General features: G+C 40.7%; 1 protein-coding gene across 2 annotated transcripts in view; it reads left to right on the top strand.

Annotated features, from left to right (window-relative positions):
• The window catches only part of LOC139474856 (four-jointed box protein 1-like), a 53301-nt gene extending 43771 nt beyond the window's left edge, over positions 1 to 9530 (top strand). For both annotated transcript variants that reach the window (XM_071258009.1, XM_071258010.1), the window contains one exon: positions 5832 to 9530. In XM_071258009.1, coding sequence (XP_071114110.1) covers positions 6585 to 8105 — 1521 coding nt within the window. In that variant the 5' untranslated portion in view covers positions 5832 to 6584 and the 3' untranslated portion in view covers positions 8106 to 9530. The remainder of the gene's footprint in view (positions 1 to 5831) is intronic.
• The last annotated feature ends 6657 nt before the right edge of the window (positions 9531 to 16187 follow it).

Below are 16187 nucleotides of genomic sequence, written 5' to 3' on the forward strand. Positions count from 1 at the left end.
AGTGGCCTTTATTACTTCATTTGATATCCTCTGTCCACAACTATTTCTTATATGACAAGAATACAACACGTGCTTAATCCTAATTAGTTTTCTGTCAGTCTTAAGTTGACATTGATGAAGTGTGGACACCCGAGAATGAACAAAACACCAATCGTCCGTCCTGTCCCTTGGGTAGGAGTCTTTGAAAGATCTACCCCCGGGTACAGGGATTTGACCCCCACGGCTGACCGAAATATTTCATGGTTAAAGACGCCTTTGTTTCAAGCAAGATGACACTAATTTATTATCTGTGGACTGTCACGACATGCACACACGCAGATCTTGTAGGGTCTCATTTCAAAATACGATCAAGGTACGGGATTATGGTTTCGTGAAATTAGAACTTAACAAATGGGTAAATGGTCCCATCACGAACCCTCGCGTGCGGAGATTTATCATACACAATACCGATAGAATGTTGCTTTTTTGCACCAAATGACAGTGGGCAATCATACCACGGGGACAGGAAAGGTTCTGAGTTTTGATGCTATCAGAATTGGCAAACTGTCATAGTTTGTATACTTTAGTATCGCAATCTTTTGTCTCATGTGTTCACAAATTGCTCGCGATATTGATTAAAGGAACTGATATGACATAAAATTGTTGTAAAAGAGTTGTATATAAAATAATTGTATGTCATTAAAATATATATAACTATATATAACAACGGAGGTTGGATAAAACGATTCAAATCTGATGGGAAGTTAATTGTTTATCAGTGTGTGGTTTGACGCGACTACTAGCAGTAATCCAGCAACATCACTGCGGGGGAGACAGAAATGGGCTTCATACATTGTACCCATGTGGGGAGTCGAACCCGGGTCTTCGGCGTGACGAGCGAACACTTTACCCACTAGGCTACCCCACCACCCCTAATTGTATACAGATTGTATATCTCCTATAAAACATTTATTTAAACATTGCGTTAGCATGTGAATATTCTAATGGCGTTGCACATTCAGTTTGCGGTGCTTAATGGAGTACATGACGGGAACATGATATACTTTATGTTTATTGTTTCCATGGCGAGACGGTTCCTTATAAACTAACAACAGCAGATAAAGATGGTTTCTTGACATCTGCCTTGCAAAGAAGCATTTGACGTTAATTTTTAATACGCAATTGCCTTGAGTAGGGTGAGAAAGAACAGTCCGACATCAAGTCTTTTATCATGTTTATAGAACGGCGAATTATTCATGACTTACCTGCGGAGTAATTGAAGCATACAGGTACGATTTGATTTCGTCCAATCAAGCGGGGATAAACAGTCGGATTCTCCCCAATGTTCATGAAGATTTCATTATTGTTTTTTGCCCTCTTGGCTCATTCGGGAGCGCATCAAAGGTTCCCCGCGTGCTTAATAGGGCGAATCTTGGCACAACCATACGACTTGCCTTGGTCGTTGTTTCAGTGGCTCGCGTCTAAGCGCTAACAGAAGGTACCTGTAAGACCGAAATCTTGCTATCAGGATTTTGCTACAATATTTTGGGAACAATTAGGCCTTTTATGTGTGCGCCTTTGTTTCGAAAAAAACACATGAAAGGGGGTTGATTCTGTGATTCATGTGAAGTTATAGCCATATGTTCATGCCTGTAGTTTACCCCAAGGTTACATAATTCATTGAATTTTATTCGATTGTAGTGTTTCTTTACACAAAGATAAATGTTATCTCTTATGTATGATGGTATTGTAAGTGGCCATGTGGGAATCAGTGCGAATGGTTTCTACACGATGCACACAAATTGAACGATTATTCATTTAAGAATACCATTAGAAATTAACTAAATTGTGATAAATGAATTGTTTCAGTGTTGTTTTAGGTGATTAAACACTTGACAGTTTAATTGGTGGTATACGTCAAAGATGTTAGCGTAAATTGTGTTGATCTCTTTTCGATTGTTGGGTGTTATAACGAGGGAGGGAACAGAAAATAATTAGTCACATAATCTGAAAGAAGTATTACCATACGAGTTTTATCGGTGGCTGAGTGGGTTAGATCGCTGACTTTGTGTGCTGGCGATTAGGTCCCTTACCCTGGCAAGTGTGGGTTCGAATCCCGGACGGGACTCAACCCAAAAAAGTACAAGAATCTGTACTTTACTAAGAAAGTGTTATCCCAAATATAACATTAGTGACATTTGACCACTTTCTAAATGGCATTGTGTATTCACATATATCTTCTTCTGGCCGTACATATTTTAGTTGGTTTACGGTTCCCCCATCGAATAGTGGGGGGTGAGTTGGGGGGTATATCTTTTAAGGTTGTGAAAGTTTTTTATGCCACTGACTTAATATTTGAACGCTGTCTTAAGTGCAGTTTTAATACTTGAAAATAGGGAAAGCGCAGGTATTAAACACTCTGGTATCGAATTTATTTTTTATTTCCTCCTACTGAGCTGATTTATCACACAGCCCCTAAAATGTCCTTTTTGTTGCGACCTACCGACCAAATTATTCAGTAATAAAATCCGTAAAACAAATATATGGCCCTGCAGACTCGCTACCATACCAGAGGAGTTTCGCGAGGTCTTATCAAGTACTGAAATAAGCAGGCGTTTCTTTGGATTGGCTTTTAAATGTTTGCCTGTCACAATTCATAATGATCGTGTTGATATACGCGCCATCAACAGGTTGCTGAAAAACAATTTACATAATCAAGAAATCATAACTCCTCTTTTATCAACGACACTCATCAGTGTCAGTTTCTAGTTATTAAGGTAAGGTGTGTGCCGAACGGTACAAAAGGATTCCTGATTAGTTTTCGAAGCTCTCCTAATCAAGTTAGACACGTTTTTCCAATGTAACCTTTACTGAATAATGAGTTGTATTCTAGAAAACGTAAACGATAATCATCTCCATTCTCATGGGGACTCAGGACAGGCAGAGTTGTCATAGGCTAATACTACGAGGTGCTATTTTTGTTGCAATATTCCTTGATTTAAGAGTTTGTCCGCTGGCAACTCGACAACAACCTGTAAAAAGTATCAAATTAATTTTCTCAGCTCTATAACGTGTGCTATTTCATCTCCAACTGCCACAAGAGAGATTTTAAGCTTAGCGTCGACTGGCGAGATGTGTTAATTATCTGGAAGTGTTTTCATAAGCCCAAAAAATCCAATCTCGTTTTCTTTTTTCTTAAGATCTACTTTAATGTGAATGTCCTAAAAAATGAAAGATATATTAATCTGATAAGCAAAACAGATGTTATCATCGCGCAGGTCTCATATCAACCAGATGCACGAGGGGCTGACTGATGCGAGCCACATGACTCTCACGTATTCGTCAGAGACACAGCCAACAATATCCAACATGGCATAAAAAGTATCAAACATTGCTTGCCAAACATGTTTATGTTGTTAATTTCAACTTTTTTCTTTAGGACGAAACGCGACTTTGTTTCCCCTTTCACAGAACCGAGACGTTTGGAACCCCGAGTAAAAAAATTGAATTAATTAACATCGGTTCAAATATCGCACGCTGCTCGATGCTGCAAAAAGGGAAGCGTGCTGTCAATCGTTTATTACAATAACAAGATGGGGCCTTGCAACCGCAATATTGCTTGCTTGTTTTTGACTGTCAAATATCACACACTTTATAACAGTGGAGAAGTGCATTGGCAATTTGATGCATTGTCGCGTAAACATCGCGTTGAGAAATTGAATTTATGCGTTTAAAGCCTTGGTTTAAGGTTTTTAACTTGGATACGACTTTCGACATTTTTCTGTGTTTCCGCGTCATATATACCATGTGTATATCATAATATGTACTCTACACACGGAAACTGTTAGTATTGTGCGATTTTATGGAACAAGACGTCAAACCAAGATCTGTTTATGAACGTCGTTTTTCGTATATGATATAACGGTACAAAAGGTTTTATGTAGACTTACGTTAAGTCACAAACAGAAATGTAAGATATATATACAAAATAAGAAGAATAAAATCTAAATGGAGCCCAGAACAATCCTTAATTTCAGGGCTGAGATGACGCAATCTAGACTTGCCAAATCATTCTAGACTAGGGTTGGACTCCTTTTTAATAAAATCCCCGAGTGTCTGGGAGACAGACTAGGTTGTATGTTTTACTGCTTGTGACGGACCCCGTCACATTTCAAACGTCTCAAATTGTACATTCAACATATTCTCCATACACCTACTGTTTACTTTCAAGTGAAAAGAATGAAAATTTAGTGTCAGATTAAATTTTGAACTGTCGTGTGTCAGGTCACAAATCGTTCTGTCCCGCATGTCATAGGTCATATCCTGACATCTATCAACATTCATTAGCGACCTTTCTTACCCTTGTGTACAAACACACACATCGAAATAGCAATTAGTGACCACTGTTTGTTTAACTGACCTACGGCTGTCGCTGGCCACTGGCCATGCCATGGCTAAGTCAGCAAAATCCAGCCGGTCAGCTCAGTAAACTAAACTGTTACAAATCACACTTGTACAATAGGTTTAAGGTCAGAGGCAACAAGCTTTAATTTGCTCCGCATTGTTCAATGTTTGTTCAATCTATGTCATAACCGAATGCAGGGTTTAAGGTTGACTTAGTGACAGTATAAACAATTGGCTAATTGGAGTAGGCACAATGAAATCACTGTGATCAGATCCGTAAGGATGCTAGATTATAATCCGACTACTGTGATTATAATCTTTTAACTTGTGTTGACACGGATTTATTTTGATTCGGCCTGAAACAACATTACATGAAAATATTTGAACCTTATATATGATATTTTCTGTTTTGTTAACATGTCTAATTCATTATGTAATAAGACTATTTTAAGGAAATATGCTATATGTATACTGTGAGTTTTATTTATTTTTTATGCTTATGACGTGTTTTAGAACACTTTATCTACAGGTTTTTGATAACTGTAAGTGTACAAAAACACATATTTGAATTATAATAACTCATATCATCTCCACGAATGCCAATAAACTACTTATATTTCCCTGCCCTATTTTATAGAGTATTTCAAGTATTATAATATTCCAAAACTCATTTAAAAGAATGTATTAAACTGAACATGTATTTTGGCGAACTTTAATCACAAACTCAATAGCCTCTAAGATCATAAGATCCATCCAGGCAACGTTGTCTACCAATTATTTGTCGCCTCATTTTGTACTAAACCCGATTTCCTCCGCTGGTCTTATCGTGTGGGGACGATATACTCGACCACTGATAATAATCTAGCAACCCCACGCTCTAAATCTCTTCTGACTGAATCTAGGTATTCGTCCCAGACGACAGACAATGCGTCAGGCCGAGAAGATTTCCAAATTAGGGCGTATTCATTCAATCTTTGCCAGAGATGATGTCGCCTGTCGCTGTATGGGGCAGTCGCTACCTGTGGGGATAAAACAAGAGCTATATTTTGCTTTTAAACATGTAGGTCGTCTATGATACTTTTAACATGCTACAGGTGGGAGACGAAATTGACGCCGGTAGCCGTGGTATAGTTACTCTAAGCAAAGAAGGCGGGGAGATGACGGTTGAATTGCAATTAATGTGTCCGTTCTAGCGTGGTCGGGCGGTACGAACGAATAGCAGTCGTTCGTTGGTTGAAGCGACGGTGTAATTGACAGTTGGTGCGCATGCGTGGTAGGGATTTTCACACGGAGGGGAGTAGTGTCAACACTCGGGGAGGCTTTTGTAGCAGACGCTCATTGAAAGCAAACTGCGTCATGGGGTAGAGAAGCTGTGGCGAGCTCGATAACAAATGACATTCACACGTTCACAGTGGGACTGACTTTGTTTTTCTAATGTATCTTTTCAGATAACGGATTGGAAGAAGATGATGGGAGTATATATGGAGTAAGGAATGTTGCAAGTCAGTGAGTGAACAGACGCTGATCAAGTGAATCGCGACATCTACCTGGAGCAGACGACAGTGAGAGTCCACCACACCGGTCAGTGTGTTGTGTAGTGGACAGTGTGTTGGAGTATCGGGATGTTGTGATCACGGCTTGGGTGTGAGTTGCGACTTCGCTGAGTGAACAGATCTCCTGCTGACAACAAGCCCAGCGATAACAATACAGCAAATTAGTTCAAACTGTTGAACGTGGATAAGGATGTGATAAACTGTCAACCTTTGTCACTGAGTGGACCGAATCAGACTTGGACACTGATATAAACCATCCCGGCCTAGATGCCTTCATACATCAGTGTTGCACTTTGAGACGCACGTGAACAGTCGAGCAGACGACACTTCAACTGTCAAAGATAACAGTGAGTTTATTGAGTATTTATATCAATTTGTCAGTGAATTTACCCCTCACAAGATCACGCGCTGATACAGAACAAGGAAGCAGACGACAGTTGATTTCCGCAACAGATTGGAATAGCCTTACAACGTCCTTCGTTATGATGGAGTCTCAGTGACAGTTACGTGATGGAGTGTGCTTGTACCGGACAGAATTCCTAAAATCGTATTCGAGTGAAAGAGGAGTGTTTCGCATCCTTGTGATCTGAACTAACTGTCATTTGCGGAATCTCGAGTTCCGCTCTCTACTTTGTGGTTTAGTGGATAATGAGGTTTGTGGTCATCGTCATGACAGGAATCGGATTCACCTTCGGCGTCATCATCGGCCTTTTCGTCCAGCTCCCGGTGGACACTCTACCTGCCGACAACAACTTCGTCGGTTCAAATGGTATCCTTCGACACCGGAGAAGCCTTCGTGGACTCGAATCACCCCAAGGCCAATATACCGTGTCCAGTGATACCAACGCAGACAATGAGAGGACTTTATCGAAACCAATTCCCATCCGTTCGCCTGATCAGGAAATCGGACTGGGTAGCTTTGTGCACAATGCAAATAATATTGGAAGAAAAGACTCAGTTTTCTTTGATGTGAATGGAAAGCAACCAAGCAGAAATTCGGATCAGGTGCAATCGAACTTCGGGCAAAGTAAACAGGATGGCAATTCATTACATTCCGAGGGGGAAAGGTCGCCTCGAGGAAGGGTGGATACGGGCGCTTCCTTAGCCAAGAGTCAGGGGTCTGTGTCGCTGAGAGTGAAGGTGAAGTCGAACTCAAAAGTTGCAGCAGCTACTGAGGACAATTCAAAAGCTAAGACCCCGGGTGGGAGTGATCAAGTGCTAGGTTCAGCCCCGATGACATCAGGCATTCACTGGGCGCGAGATCTAGAGAGTCAGTGTCCAAAGGGATTTACCAAGACTGATACTGATGCATGGCGGATTAAGTCGACATCGGCTGCCATTGTCAAAATGGAGGAGGGTTGCGGACGTATGCAGAACCGCCTAGTGACGTTTGATGACGCTTCTAAAGCGTGTGTGAGATACAGACTCAACACTGACCAGATACAAGGAGAGATATACTCCTACTACCTTGCCAAGCTTCTAAATATGACCAACTTGCCCCCATCCTCCCTCCACAGAGTGGACAGAGTGAGTGACCAGTGGAAGGCCGTCCATCTGGACATTTCCGACTCTCAGTGGGCCGACGGCAAGGTGGTCATCCTCACCGAATGGGTTGACAATCTAAACCCCGCTTACATTCCCGAATCCCTCAAAGAGAATTCCAGGAAAGTTCATCCCACTGATGATATGTGGAGAGGTAAACCCATCAGCCATGTGTGTGATTTAATGCAGTGGTCAGATTTGATTGTGTTTGACTATCTGACCGCTAATCTTGACCGTATGGTCAACAATATGTTCAATCGCCAGTGGAATGAGCAGATGATGAACAATCCCGCTCACAACCTGGAAAGGGCTCCGTCCGGAAACCTTCTCTTCCTGGACAACGAGTCCGGACTTTTCCATGGATACCGTTTACTGGACAAATACACGGGGTACCACTCCGCACTGTTGAAATCATTATGTGTGTATAAACAAAGTACTGCGGAGGCGGTGAAAAAGTTATATAAAAATGACAATATAGGACAGGAGCTCCATAGACTCTTCTCAGAAGAAGAGACATTGCATTCGTCCTTACCGTATATCCCACAGAAAAATATCAAAATATTGAAAGAACGTTTAAAAGACGTTTACAACCAAATTAGTCAATGCGAGTTGCAATATGGCAGCTAACCATTGTGATAATTATGTTTAGTCTCTCATACACGACTGGGGGTACACAACATACGAATCCCTGTTAGTTTGCTAAAATACTGCAAGTATTAACACTATAAGGGACTAAAGTATGCCAGTATTAACCTTCTTTGCGTGTTGGAAAACAGTTCTATCCTCTTAAAATTGAAGTGCAACTTAAGTGAAGTACGTGCTATATAGTTTAAGTGCTATAGTAGCCCCAGTCGTGTGTGGGGGTCAATGTTATGATGACGACCCTACTGTCAGCCGGGGGTGAGGCGACAGGGTGAGGCAAGGTAGGAAGTTTAAACCTGGAGGTGAGGCGAACACAATTGATAAACATGACTGAAAAAATGTTTTACAAAAATTGGACAATATTTCGTATTCTCATTGTTTTGTGTATAAATCAACGCTTCGATACGAAACCACATCATAAATGTATGTATATGTCAAGCATATTATTATTGACTGAAATTTCAAATATTTAATCGGGTACGAGATATCTAGCATTCTAGCGATACGGTATCTCTAGCGTGTATCAGCGAGATACCAGATATAGGTGATTCATATATCCGTCCTTTGTGGCTATCAGCATGTTTTGTCATAGTGGGATATATGGCCGTGACGCTCGTCTCATCTTCAGGTGATAAGCTAGACGGTAACGGGGATACAAGGCCTGTTGTGATGATAACAAGTGATATCAAATTTTAGCAGAGTGCAGTGATATCCTAGTTACAGTCCTACTGTAACTGCAACATGTTTAACTAACTAAATACTCACTCGCCAGAGGCTCCAAGGTCGTTGTAACGACTAAAATATGTTCCGAAGTCTGTTTAGTCATATTAAAAACATATTGACTTTTTTTTCTGACTTGAAGTCATATTGTATATTAATAACTTTCATTGAAACAACTCTAATTATGTTTAATAATTTTCGGATTTTCACAGATAAGATATATACGAATAGTGATTATATTTCAAATTCAAGTCATGTAAATTTAATGTTTCCAAATATAGTACCCCAAATTTCAATGTTAATTACATCACCTTATTTTGCTTTTTAACTATACCCTAACATTGAAAAATAATATATTTCATTTGACTTGATTGTATATCATCGATGTCATGTTGAATCGTCACTAATTAATACAATGCTAATTGCATGCTAATTACGAATGGTCTCTAATTAGCCTTGTCTGGTCTCCTGTGCAGCATTAGCGCGCCACACCTGCTTGTGGTATGGGTCGTAATCCTTAAGTCTGTGATTGTACAAATACGGGAATTGCATTCCAAATGTCTCTTTCATTCCAGTCATTGTATATAGCATGTCATAATGTCTCCAAGAGAATTGTATATATGTATATCTTCATGGGGTACTACGTACTTGATGACAATCAGATTTATGTGAAGGAAATTCCTTCACGCCTCCTGCAAATGATGAAAGTCATAAAATAAATTATTTTTAAATATTTACATCTTTGTTCGAGTCTTCTTCCTGCTGACGTTGATTCATTGTCATGATTGATACGAAATCAAACAGCTAACCAGTAACAAGCTGCAATTTATCAAAAGCAATAGTTTTTTTTTACATCATTATGTATCCAATTGGCAGTGAATCACACACGGTATGGTTTGTAGGTAACGGTGCTTTGTTTTACATCTGAAAACAACCACCATATTCTTATAAAACAGTCCTTGCCGCAAATGGTGACTATGCTTGTCGTAAGAGGCGACTAACGGAATCGGGTGGTCAGATTCGCTGACTTGGTTGATGCATGTCATCGATCCCAGTTGTGTGGATCGATGCTCATAATATCAATCACTGGATTGTCTGGTCCAGACTGGATTATTTACAGACCGCCCTCATATAGTTGGAATACTGCTGAGTGCGGCGACCAAAAAAACAACAAATGTTAAACAGTTCAGATAGATACCACACTTGCATATAACGAAACGGATATGTTGAAGTCATATGGGATTTCCAGAATGTGTAATTAAGCTACTGTACATGCGTCTAACTACTGTTCACGAGGGAGGTGAATGTGGTGAAATCAACATTTGTGTCATCATATCTCAAATGCGTAGATCGATGCTCATGAGGCCAATCACAGGGTTGTCTGGTCCAGACTCGATTATTTTTAAGCCACCGTCATATATCTGGACTATTGCTGAGTGCGGCGTTAAACAACACGCGATCAAATGCAGAAGAAGGAAGGATTTGTTTTTGTGTGACACACTGTATAATGTCGGTGATATTAGTAATATAGCAATATAAAAACTAGGCCCTGGGACGCAGTACTCAAACTACATTTTCGAAAATATTTTGTAAAACTGCATTAAATACATATCTTCAACTACATCACTATTAGCAGTAGCTTCGAACACAAACGAGCTCGTTGAGAACAGACATTATACACGTTTCAAGCTGGGAAGGCGCAGAATCGAATAATTCCACTGAAGGAAGCCCCCCTCCCCCCATCCACTTACCCCCAGGTGTGTCGTGAAAGCAAGGTTGAACCCGTGCAGATATTTGAAAAGTAACAAACATTTGATAGCAGCGGTTAACCAGAAAGGCCGCATTCCTCCAACCCGAGAGGGAAGAAGGACGCTAAACGCTCTTAGATAACTCAGAAAGTGGAATCTCCATGTAATTTGAACAGTGCGTACTTTCAAGATTTGTTGTTTCTAGCTGACGTTTTAGTCTACCAGCTTGTTCTTGAAGCTGAAAAACAAATTATCTTGAAATGTGATATGTTCGTTCTGTCGAATTAATTTTCATGAAACACCGGCAGAATAGATATGAAACATAGGAATTAAATATAAAATACCAGCACGTATGTGACACATGCAACAGTTGAATTTCTTTTAATTTCTCCAATTCGTAATATTAAACGTCGGGAAAATATCAAAGTGAAAGTGACTAAAAATAAAGTTTGAAAAGCAGAAACTTTACAGTCTTTGATTAGATATTTACTTTGATATATGTAATGTTGTTTTACGTGGATAACCTTTGCAATTAACACAAGACACACGATCAATACCTACACATGTGAACACGAGTGTAATATTTACCTAAATGGCTATTGTTCAATATGTCTTCAAATTTGCACGGCCTCGGACATGTACATTTCAGTCTGCAGATGTCTATTTCACTCCGGCTGGGAGATATTCTCGTTGACAGCTATGTCAAAACAAACACACCGGACCGAAATAAACACAGGTATGTTTCAATCGCACCACAGCCTACATGAAAACTTCGATTTTTCTAAATCTCAGCCTCATCCCAGTCGGATGTGTTAGGAGACTGTGTTACGGTCAACTCTGTGTTTGTCAATTGCACTTGGGTCCTATTAAAACCCTGAAGATTTCAATCAATTATTCCCTGGAATATGATTATGCGACAAGCCATCTTCTTTGTGCATGTACGTACGTCATGCAGTTCTAGTGAGTTCATCCTATTGTTTGTATTGTTAGAATATTTAATTTTGAAAGCGTCGCTATATGGCTGAAATATTGTCGACGCGAAGCTAAATTTTAACTCACTCACTCACTAATTTTGAAAGCAAGAGTGCGAATAATCTGACAACCTACTCGTATAGCGTTATTTCTGCTGAGGACATATTTCAAGGTTGAAGGTGTCTTTCTCCAAATCAATAGTGTACAATGATTTGGTCGTTGTGTAACGAATTGTTTGATTGGGATTACTTAGAAGATGACGGATGACAAAGTACACAGAATTTATGGATACCAACTTCTTTAATACCGTAAGGTATAGATCCTTATACCCTTGTCAATCAAGACTGAATGAAGAACATTGTACAGAATAGCATGAGGAAGGGGAGGTGGTTGCTGGTTAGAATGTGTTTCTTCTCTAGTCGGGTAAGGCTGTTGATGGTGTTGATTGCCACGTCTTCATGTAGACGTCGGGTATGCCAGTCAGCATTATTCCATCTATATCGATGCGGCTTGTATATAATCGAGTATGGATTTATATTATGAACATACGTCTGGTACGATGATACACACTCTGCCACTTCACCGAGTCTTTCCATCCAGGGGGCACGGGTGGTCCAGTCGTCTAAGGCGCCGCGATTCGCTGTGCAGAGTTGCGTCCCTTGGGCACGCTGGAAACCTATGATTGTGGGTTCGAATCCCGGTTCGCCCCAATTATGTTTCTAGGTTTGTCAGCACCATACCCGTGCCCTTGGGTTTCACCGAAGTGGTAAACGTCTGAGACCTGCATCACTTCGGGCTTTCCTCCCACATCAAGCTGACACGCCGTGATATAACTGGAATACTGTTAAAAGCGGCGTTAAACCCAACTCACTCATTTTCCATCCAATCTCTTCGGCCCCGAATAGCTGCAAGATTGCTGATATTCTTTGAGCAATAATCACTCACTCAACCACTCTTACAAAAAGCATAGGCTACTCGGGATCTACTCTAACACGACACCTTTACGTTTGTTTGTTTATTTGTTTGTTTGATTGTTGTTTAACATCGCTCTCAGCAATATTCCAGCTGTATGAAGGCAGTCTGTACATAAACGAGTCTGGACCAGTCAATCCGGTGATTGATATTATGAGCACCGATCCACGACGTTTGGCGACACTTGTCATAAGAAGCGGCTAACGGGAGATTAGGTGGTCAGGCTCGCTGATTTAGTTGATGCATGCCATCGAATCCCAATTGCGTAGATCGATTGTCTGGGTCTTATTAGTTACGAGCGAACTCACCATCTGAAAGGCCACAATTAACCCGCAAGGGGTGGGGTGGGGTGAAATGGGGTTTAACGTCGGGTTCAAGATTATTGCACTAATATAGCATCGTGTGTGTGTGTGTGAAAGAGAGAGAGAGAGATAGAGAGAGAGAGAGAGAGAGAGAGAGAGAGAGATGCACGTCTTTTCGCTTAGATCGCTTTGTAGGATGGGGGGGGGGGGGGGGGGGGGGGGGCAGGGCACATATTTTATCTGTGCGATACAGTTCACAATTTACAATTTTCTTAAAAGTGGTACCATACAAATGTTGATTATGACTAAATATAATCATTGGTTAACAGGATATGATTTGAAATCACATGACTCAGTTTTGAATATCAGCATTACCACCAGGCGCCTGTTTCGTAAGGGGGCGACAACCTAGCTCTATTTGACATTTTCGTCACTGCTGGAATTCAAATACCAACATCATGTCAACCTCAGCAAGATTGATTCATTCTTATCTCATTCCAAAATGTCTCTCCATTGTCTACCCATTGTCTGTGGCAATATCCTTGAACATGAAATACATAGTAGCCTTATATTCCTAGAGATAAATGGTGCACAGGGCTATCATAACTGTCACGTCTATCAAGTACGCGAACAAGCCTAATGACAGACAGCCTCGTTGTCAAATCTACCCCCTACGCTGTTCTGTCAAATATATCCTGGCAAAATCCTCCGTTATCTACGAGTGCTCTAATGTTGTCTTTGCCTCTGACATCACACGGCGGGACATAGCACGAGCTTCCCAAGTTACCCGCGTGAAAGGTCGGGTCACGTGGATGACGCTGCTTGGAGTTTTGGTGATGCACGTGGAATCACTATTGCTATGTGTTCTGTAAACTCCATACAACTGTACACTGTTTTCTTTGCATCTGATTTCGGCGGGATACCACATTATCGCGCAATGCCGCGAACGACACCGACTTGTTATCATTGTTAGAACAGAGTTTAGAAACGCTGCAAGGAGCTTGAGCATTGCACGTGAATCACCGTGCGATGTGCGCCCGTGAATTCCGTGCAGTCTCAACCGATGACAGCTATCATGGTTTCTTCACGTTGAGTTATTTCAACGTGGTTGTCAATTTCACAGTTTGATTGATGGGTCAATTTGATACAGACGCGTTTCAATCTAGTTCAAAACCTTTTCCTTAAACGTATTCATCATCGAGAAATGACGCTGTGTCACTGGAATAACAATCACGTTTTCCACTTGACGTACCACACACTTTGGGGGTTATTCCAAATATCCAGTCTTTTGTTTTTGAAAATATTGTCAGTTAGCCAAGAGACGGAGATCTAAATTGATATGAATGGCTCAACGGACGCGCCACAGCCTGATAAGGCTATCGAAATATACCGAGTGATGATTGATGCTAGTTTCATTAAAAGGTGTGCATTTGTGAAGTAATGATATCGATGAACAGAGCGCTACATTGATTTATTGTCAAATAAGATCCTACCTCGAAAGCACGTTCTGATATATGTCGAAAACAGGAAATATTTATTTTCATTTGACATATTTAATACGGAACAACGACCATGGAGATAACTAGGACCTACGATAACTGACCCATTTGTTTATCCATAAAGAAAAATAAACCCACAAAAAATAACAATCGTACCACGTACATATACAAGATACACCCCGTTGGTTTATACTTAAATAAATCTCTAATGTGTAATTGCAGTCACACCCGAGCAAGCCGCACCGACTGAACCCAGTTATGCTTACAATAGACGTGATATTGACATTCCCAACACTGACATGTAATTGACAGCTATGTACATCTCATAACGTGTTTATATCACCTGATTCAGGCGGTGGCTGGGATTCATCCCGTTCTCAGGCCTATGAACCTTAACACCTGTTTCGAAGGACCAGGAGATGGGGGATGGGAGGGGGGATATTTACACCTGTAAGTGTAGGATAATTATAGGTATTCGTACTGCTGAATCTGATGATGCATGGATAAAGCGTGAGTGTGTTTAAACTTTCGGATGATTACACAACCCCGTGATGTGCTGTGTGACAGATGTAGGTGCATACATGTCTGTCACAGTATGGTGCAATATCTAATTCGCTGTCACTGTGCGAGGTTCACTGATTTCACTATCTCACAGTTCACGCATTACGACTGCTATTCTGAAGTATTAAGGGATGTTGACACTTATCAGAATGTATATTATTTGCTGAGAAATGCAAGTATATATAGTGTGTAAGAACATATGGTTGCATGCCTTACGACATCTGACTGCACGAACCTCAATGTATCTAGGATATATAGACCGCCAGGTAAAGAAAGTACACACTTGATTTGACCAAAACCTTACAAACTTTATGAAAACGACACTAGTCTGAAAACGGTCGCCGAAACACTGCAAACTTAGAGTCCAAAACACCACAATGATACCCGCATGAAATACATCATCTTCCCGAGGCAAGGGAGTTAACCGACTTTAAAAGTCCCATTTCAACCCTTGCCGAACAAGGCTGGAATTCCTGGGCTCGAACGTAGTGCCACCAGTGTTTATTACGAGTTATGTCCCTTCTAAGCGTCTCCTATAGACCAATCATATTCCACTTCTCGTATCGCTTGCATCTGTTTCAAACGAAATGGCGGCGCCCACTCAAGACGATATGATCGATAATCAAGATATATATTGTGATAAAACGAGTCTTACATCGCGAAGTGCATCAAATCACGTGAGCACCTTGATTCAAAGCATGAACAGAGTTGGAAAATATCTGTTGACAACGAGTTTGCGGTGCACATGTTTTGCAAATCCTGAAATCGACCGAAATCTGCATGACAGTTTACGAACCGGTTTTCGATTTCGGTGCTCGATTTTGATTGGACTATGAATAGACTCGTTAGTCCAGCCAAACCGTAACTCCATAATACCAGCCTAGTTCGGCAAGGGTGGAAACTGGACTGTTATAGTCAGTTAACTCCCTTGCCTCGGGAAGATGGAAATACATCACCATCGAATAACTATTTCTTTTACGTTTCATTTTTAGCCACCATCAAACATGGAGTATGCTTTCTTTAGCCCGGCACTTTAGACACATGTACATAGCTAGTACAAGACGTACAAATTTGATGTTCGTTATCGGAAATTGTCAGTTGTAGACAGAATTGAAATGTTTCTTATTGATGGCGTTCGCCCATCACGCCGAAGGGACGGGTTCGATTCCCTATACATGGGTAGAATGTGTGAAGCCCATTTTCTGGTGTCCTCCGCTAAGTGGTAGTTTATTTATTTCTGTCTCACTTGTTTTACATAGACATACAGTGTATGCATACCTATTATGTAACTTA

This window comes from Haliotis cracherodii, unplaced genomic scaffold (assembly GCF_022045235.1).
Source record: "Haliotis cracherodii isolate W230 unplaced genomic scaffold, xgHalCrac1.p SCAF_3, whole genome shotgun sequence".
Taxonomy (NCBI): Eukaryota; Metazoa; Mollusca; class Gastropoda; order Lepetellida; family Haliotidae; genus Haliotis; species Haliotis cracherodii.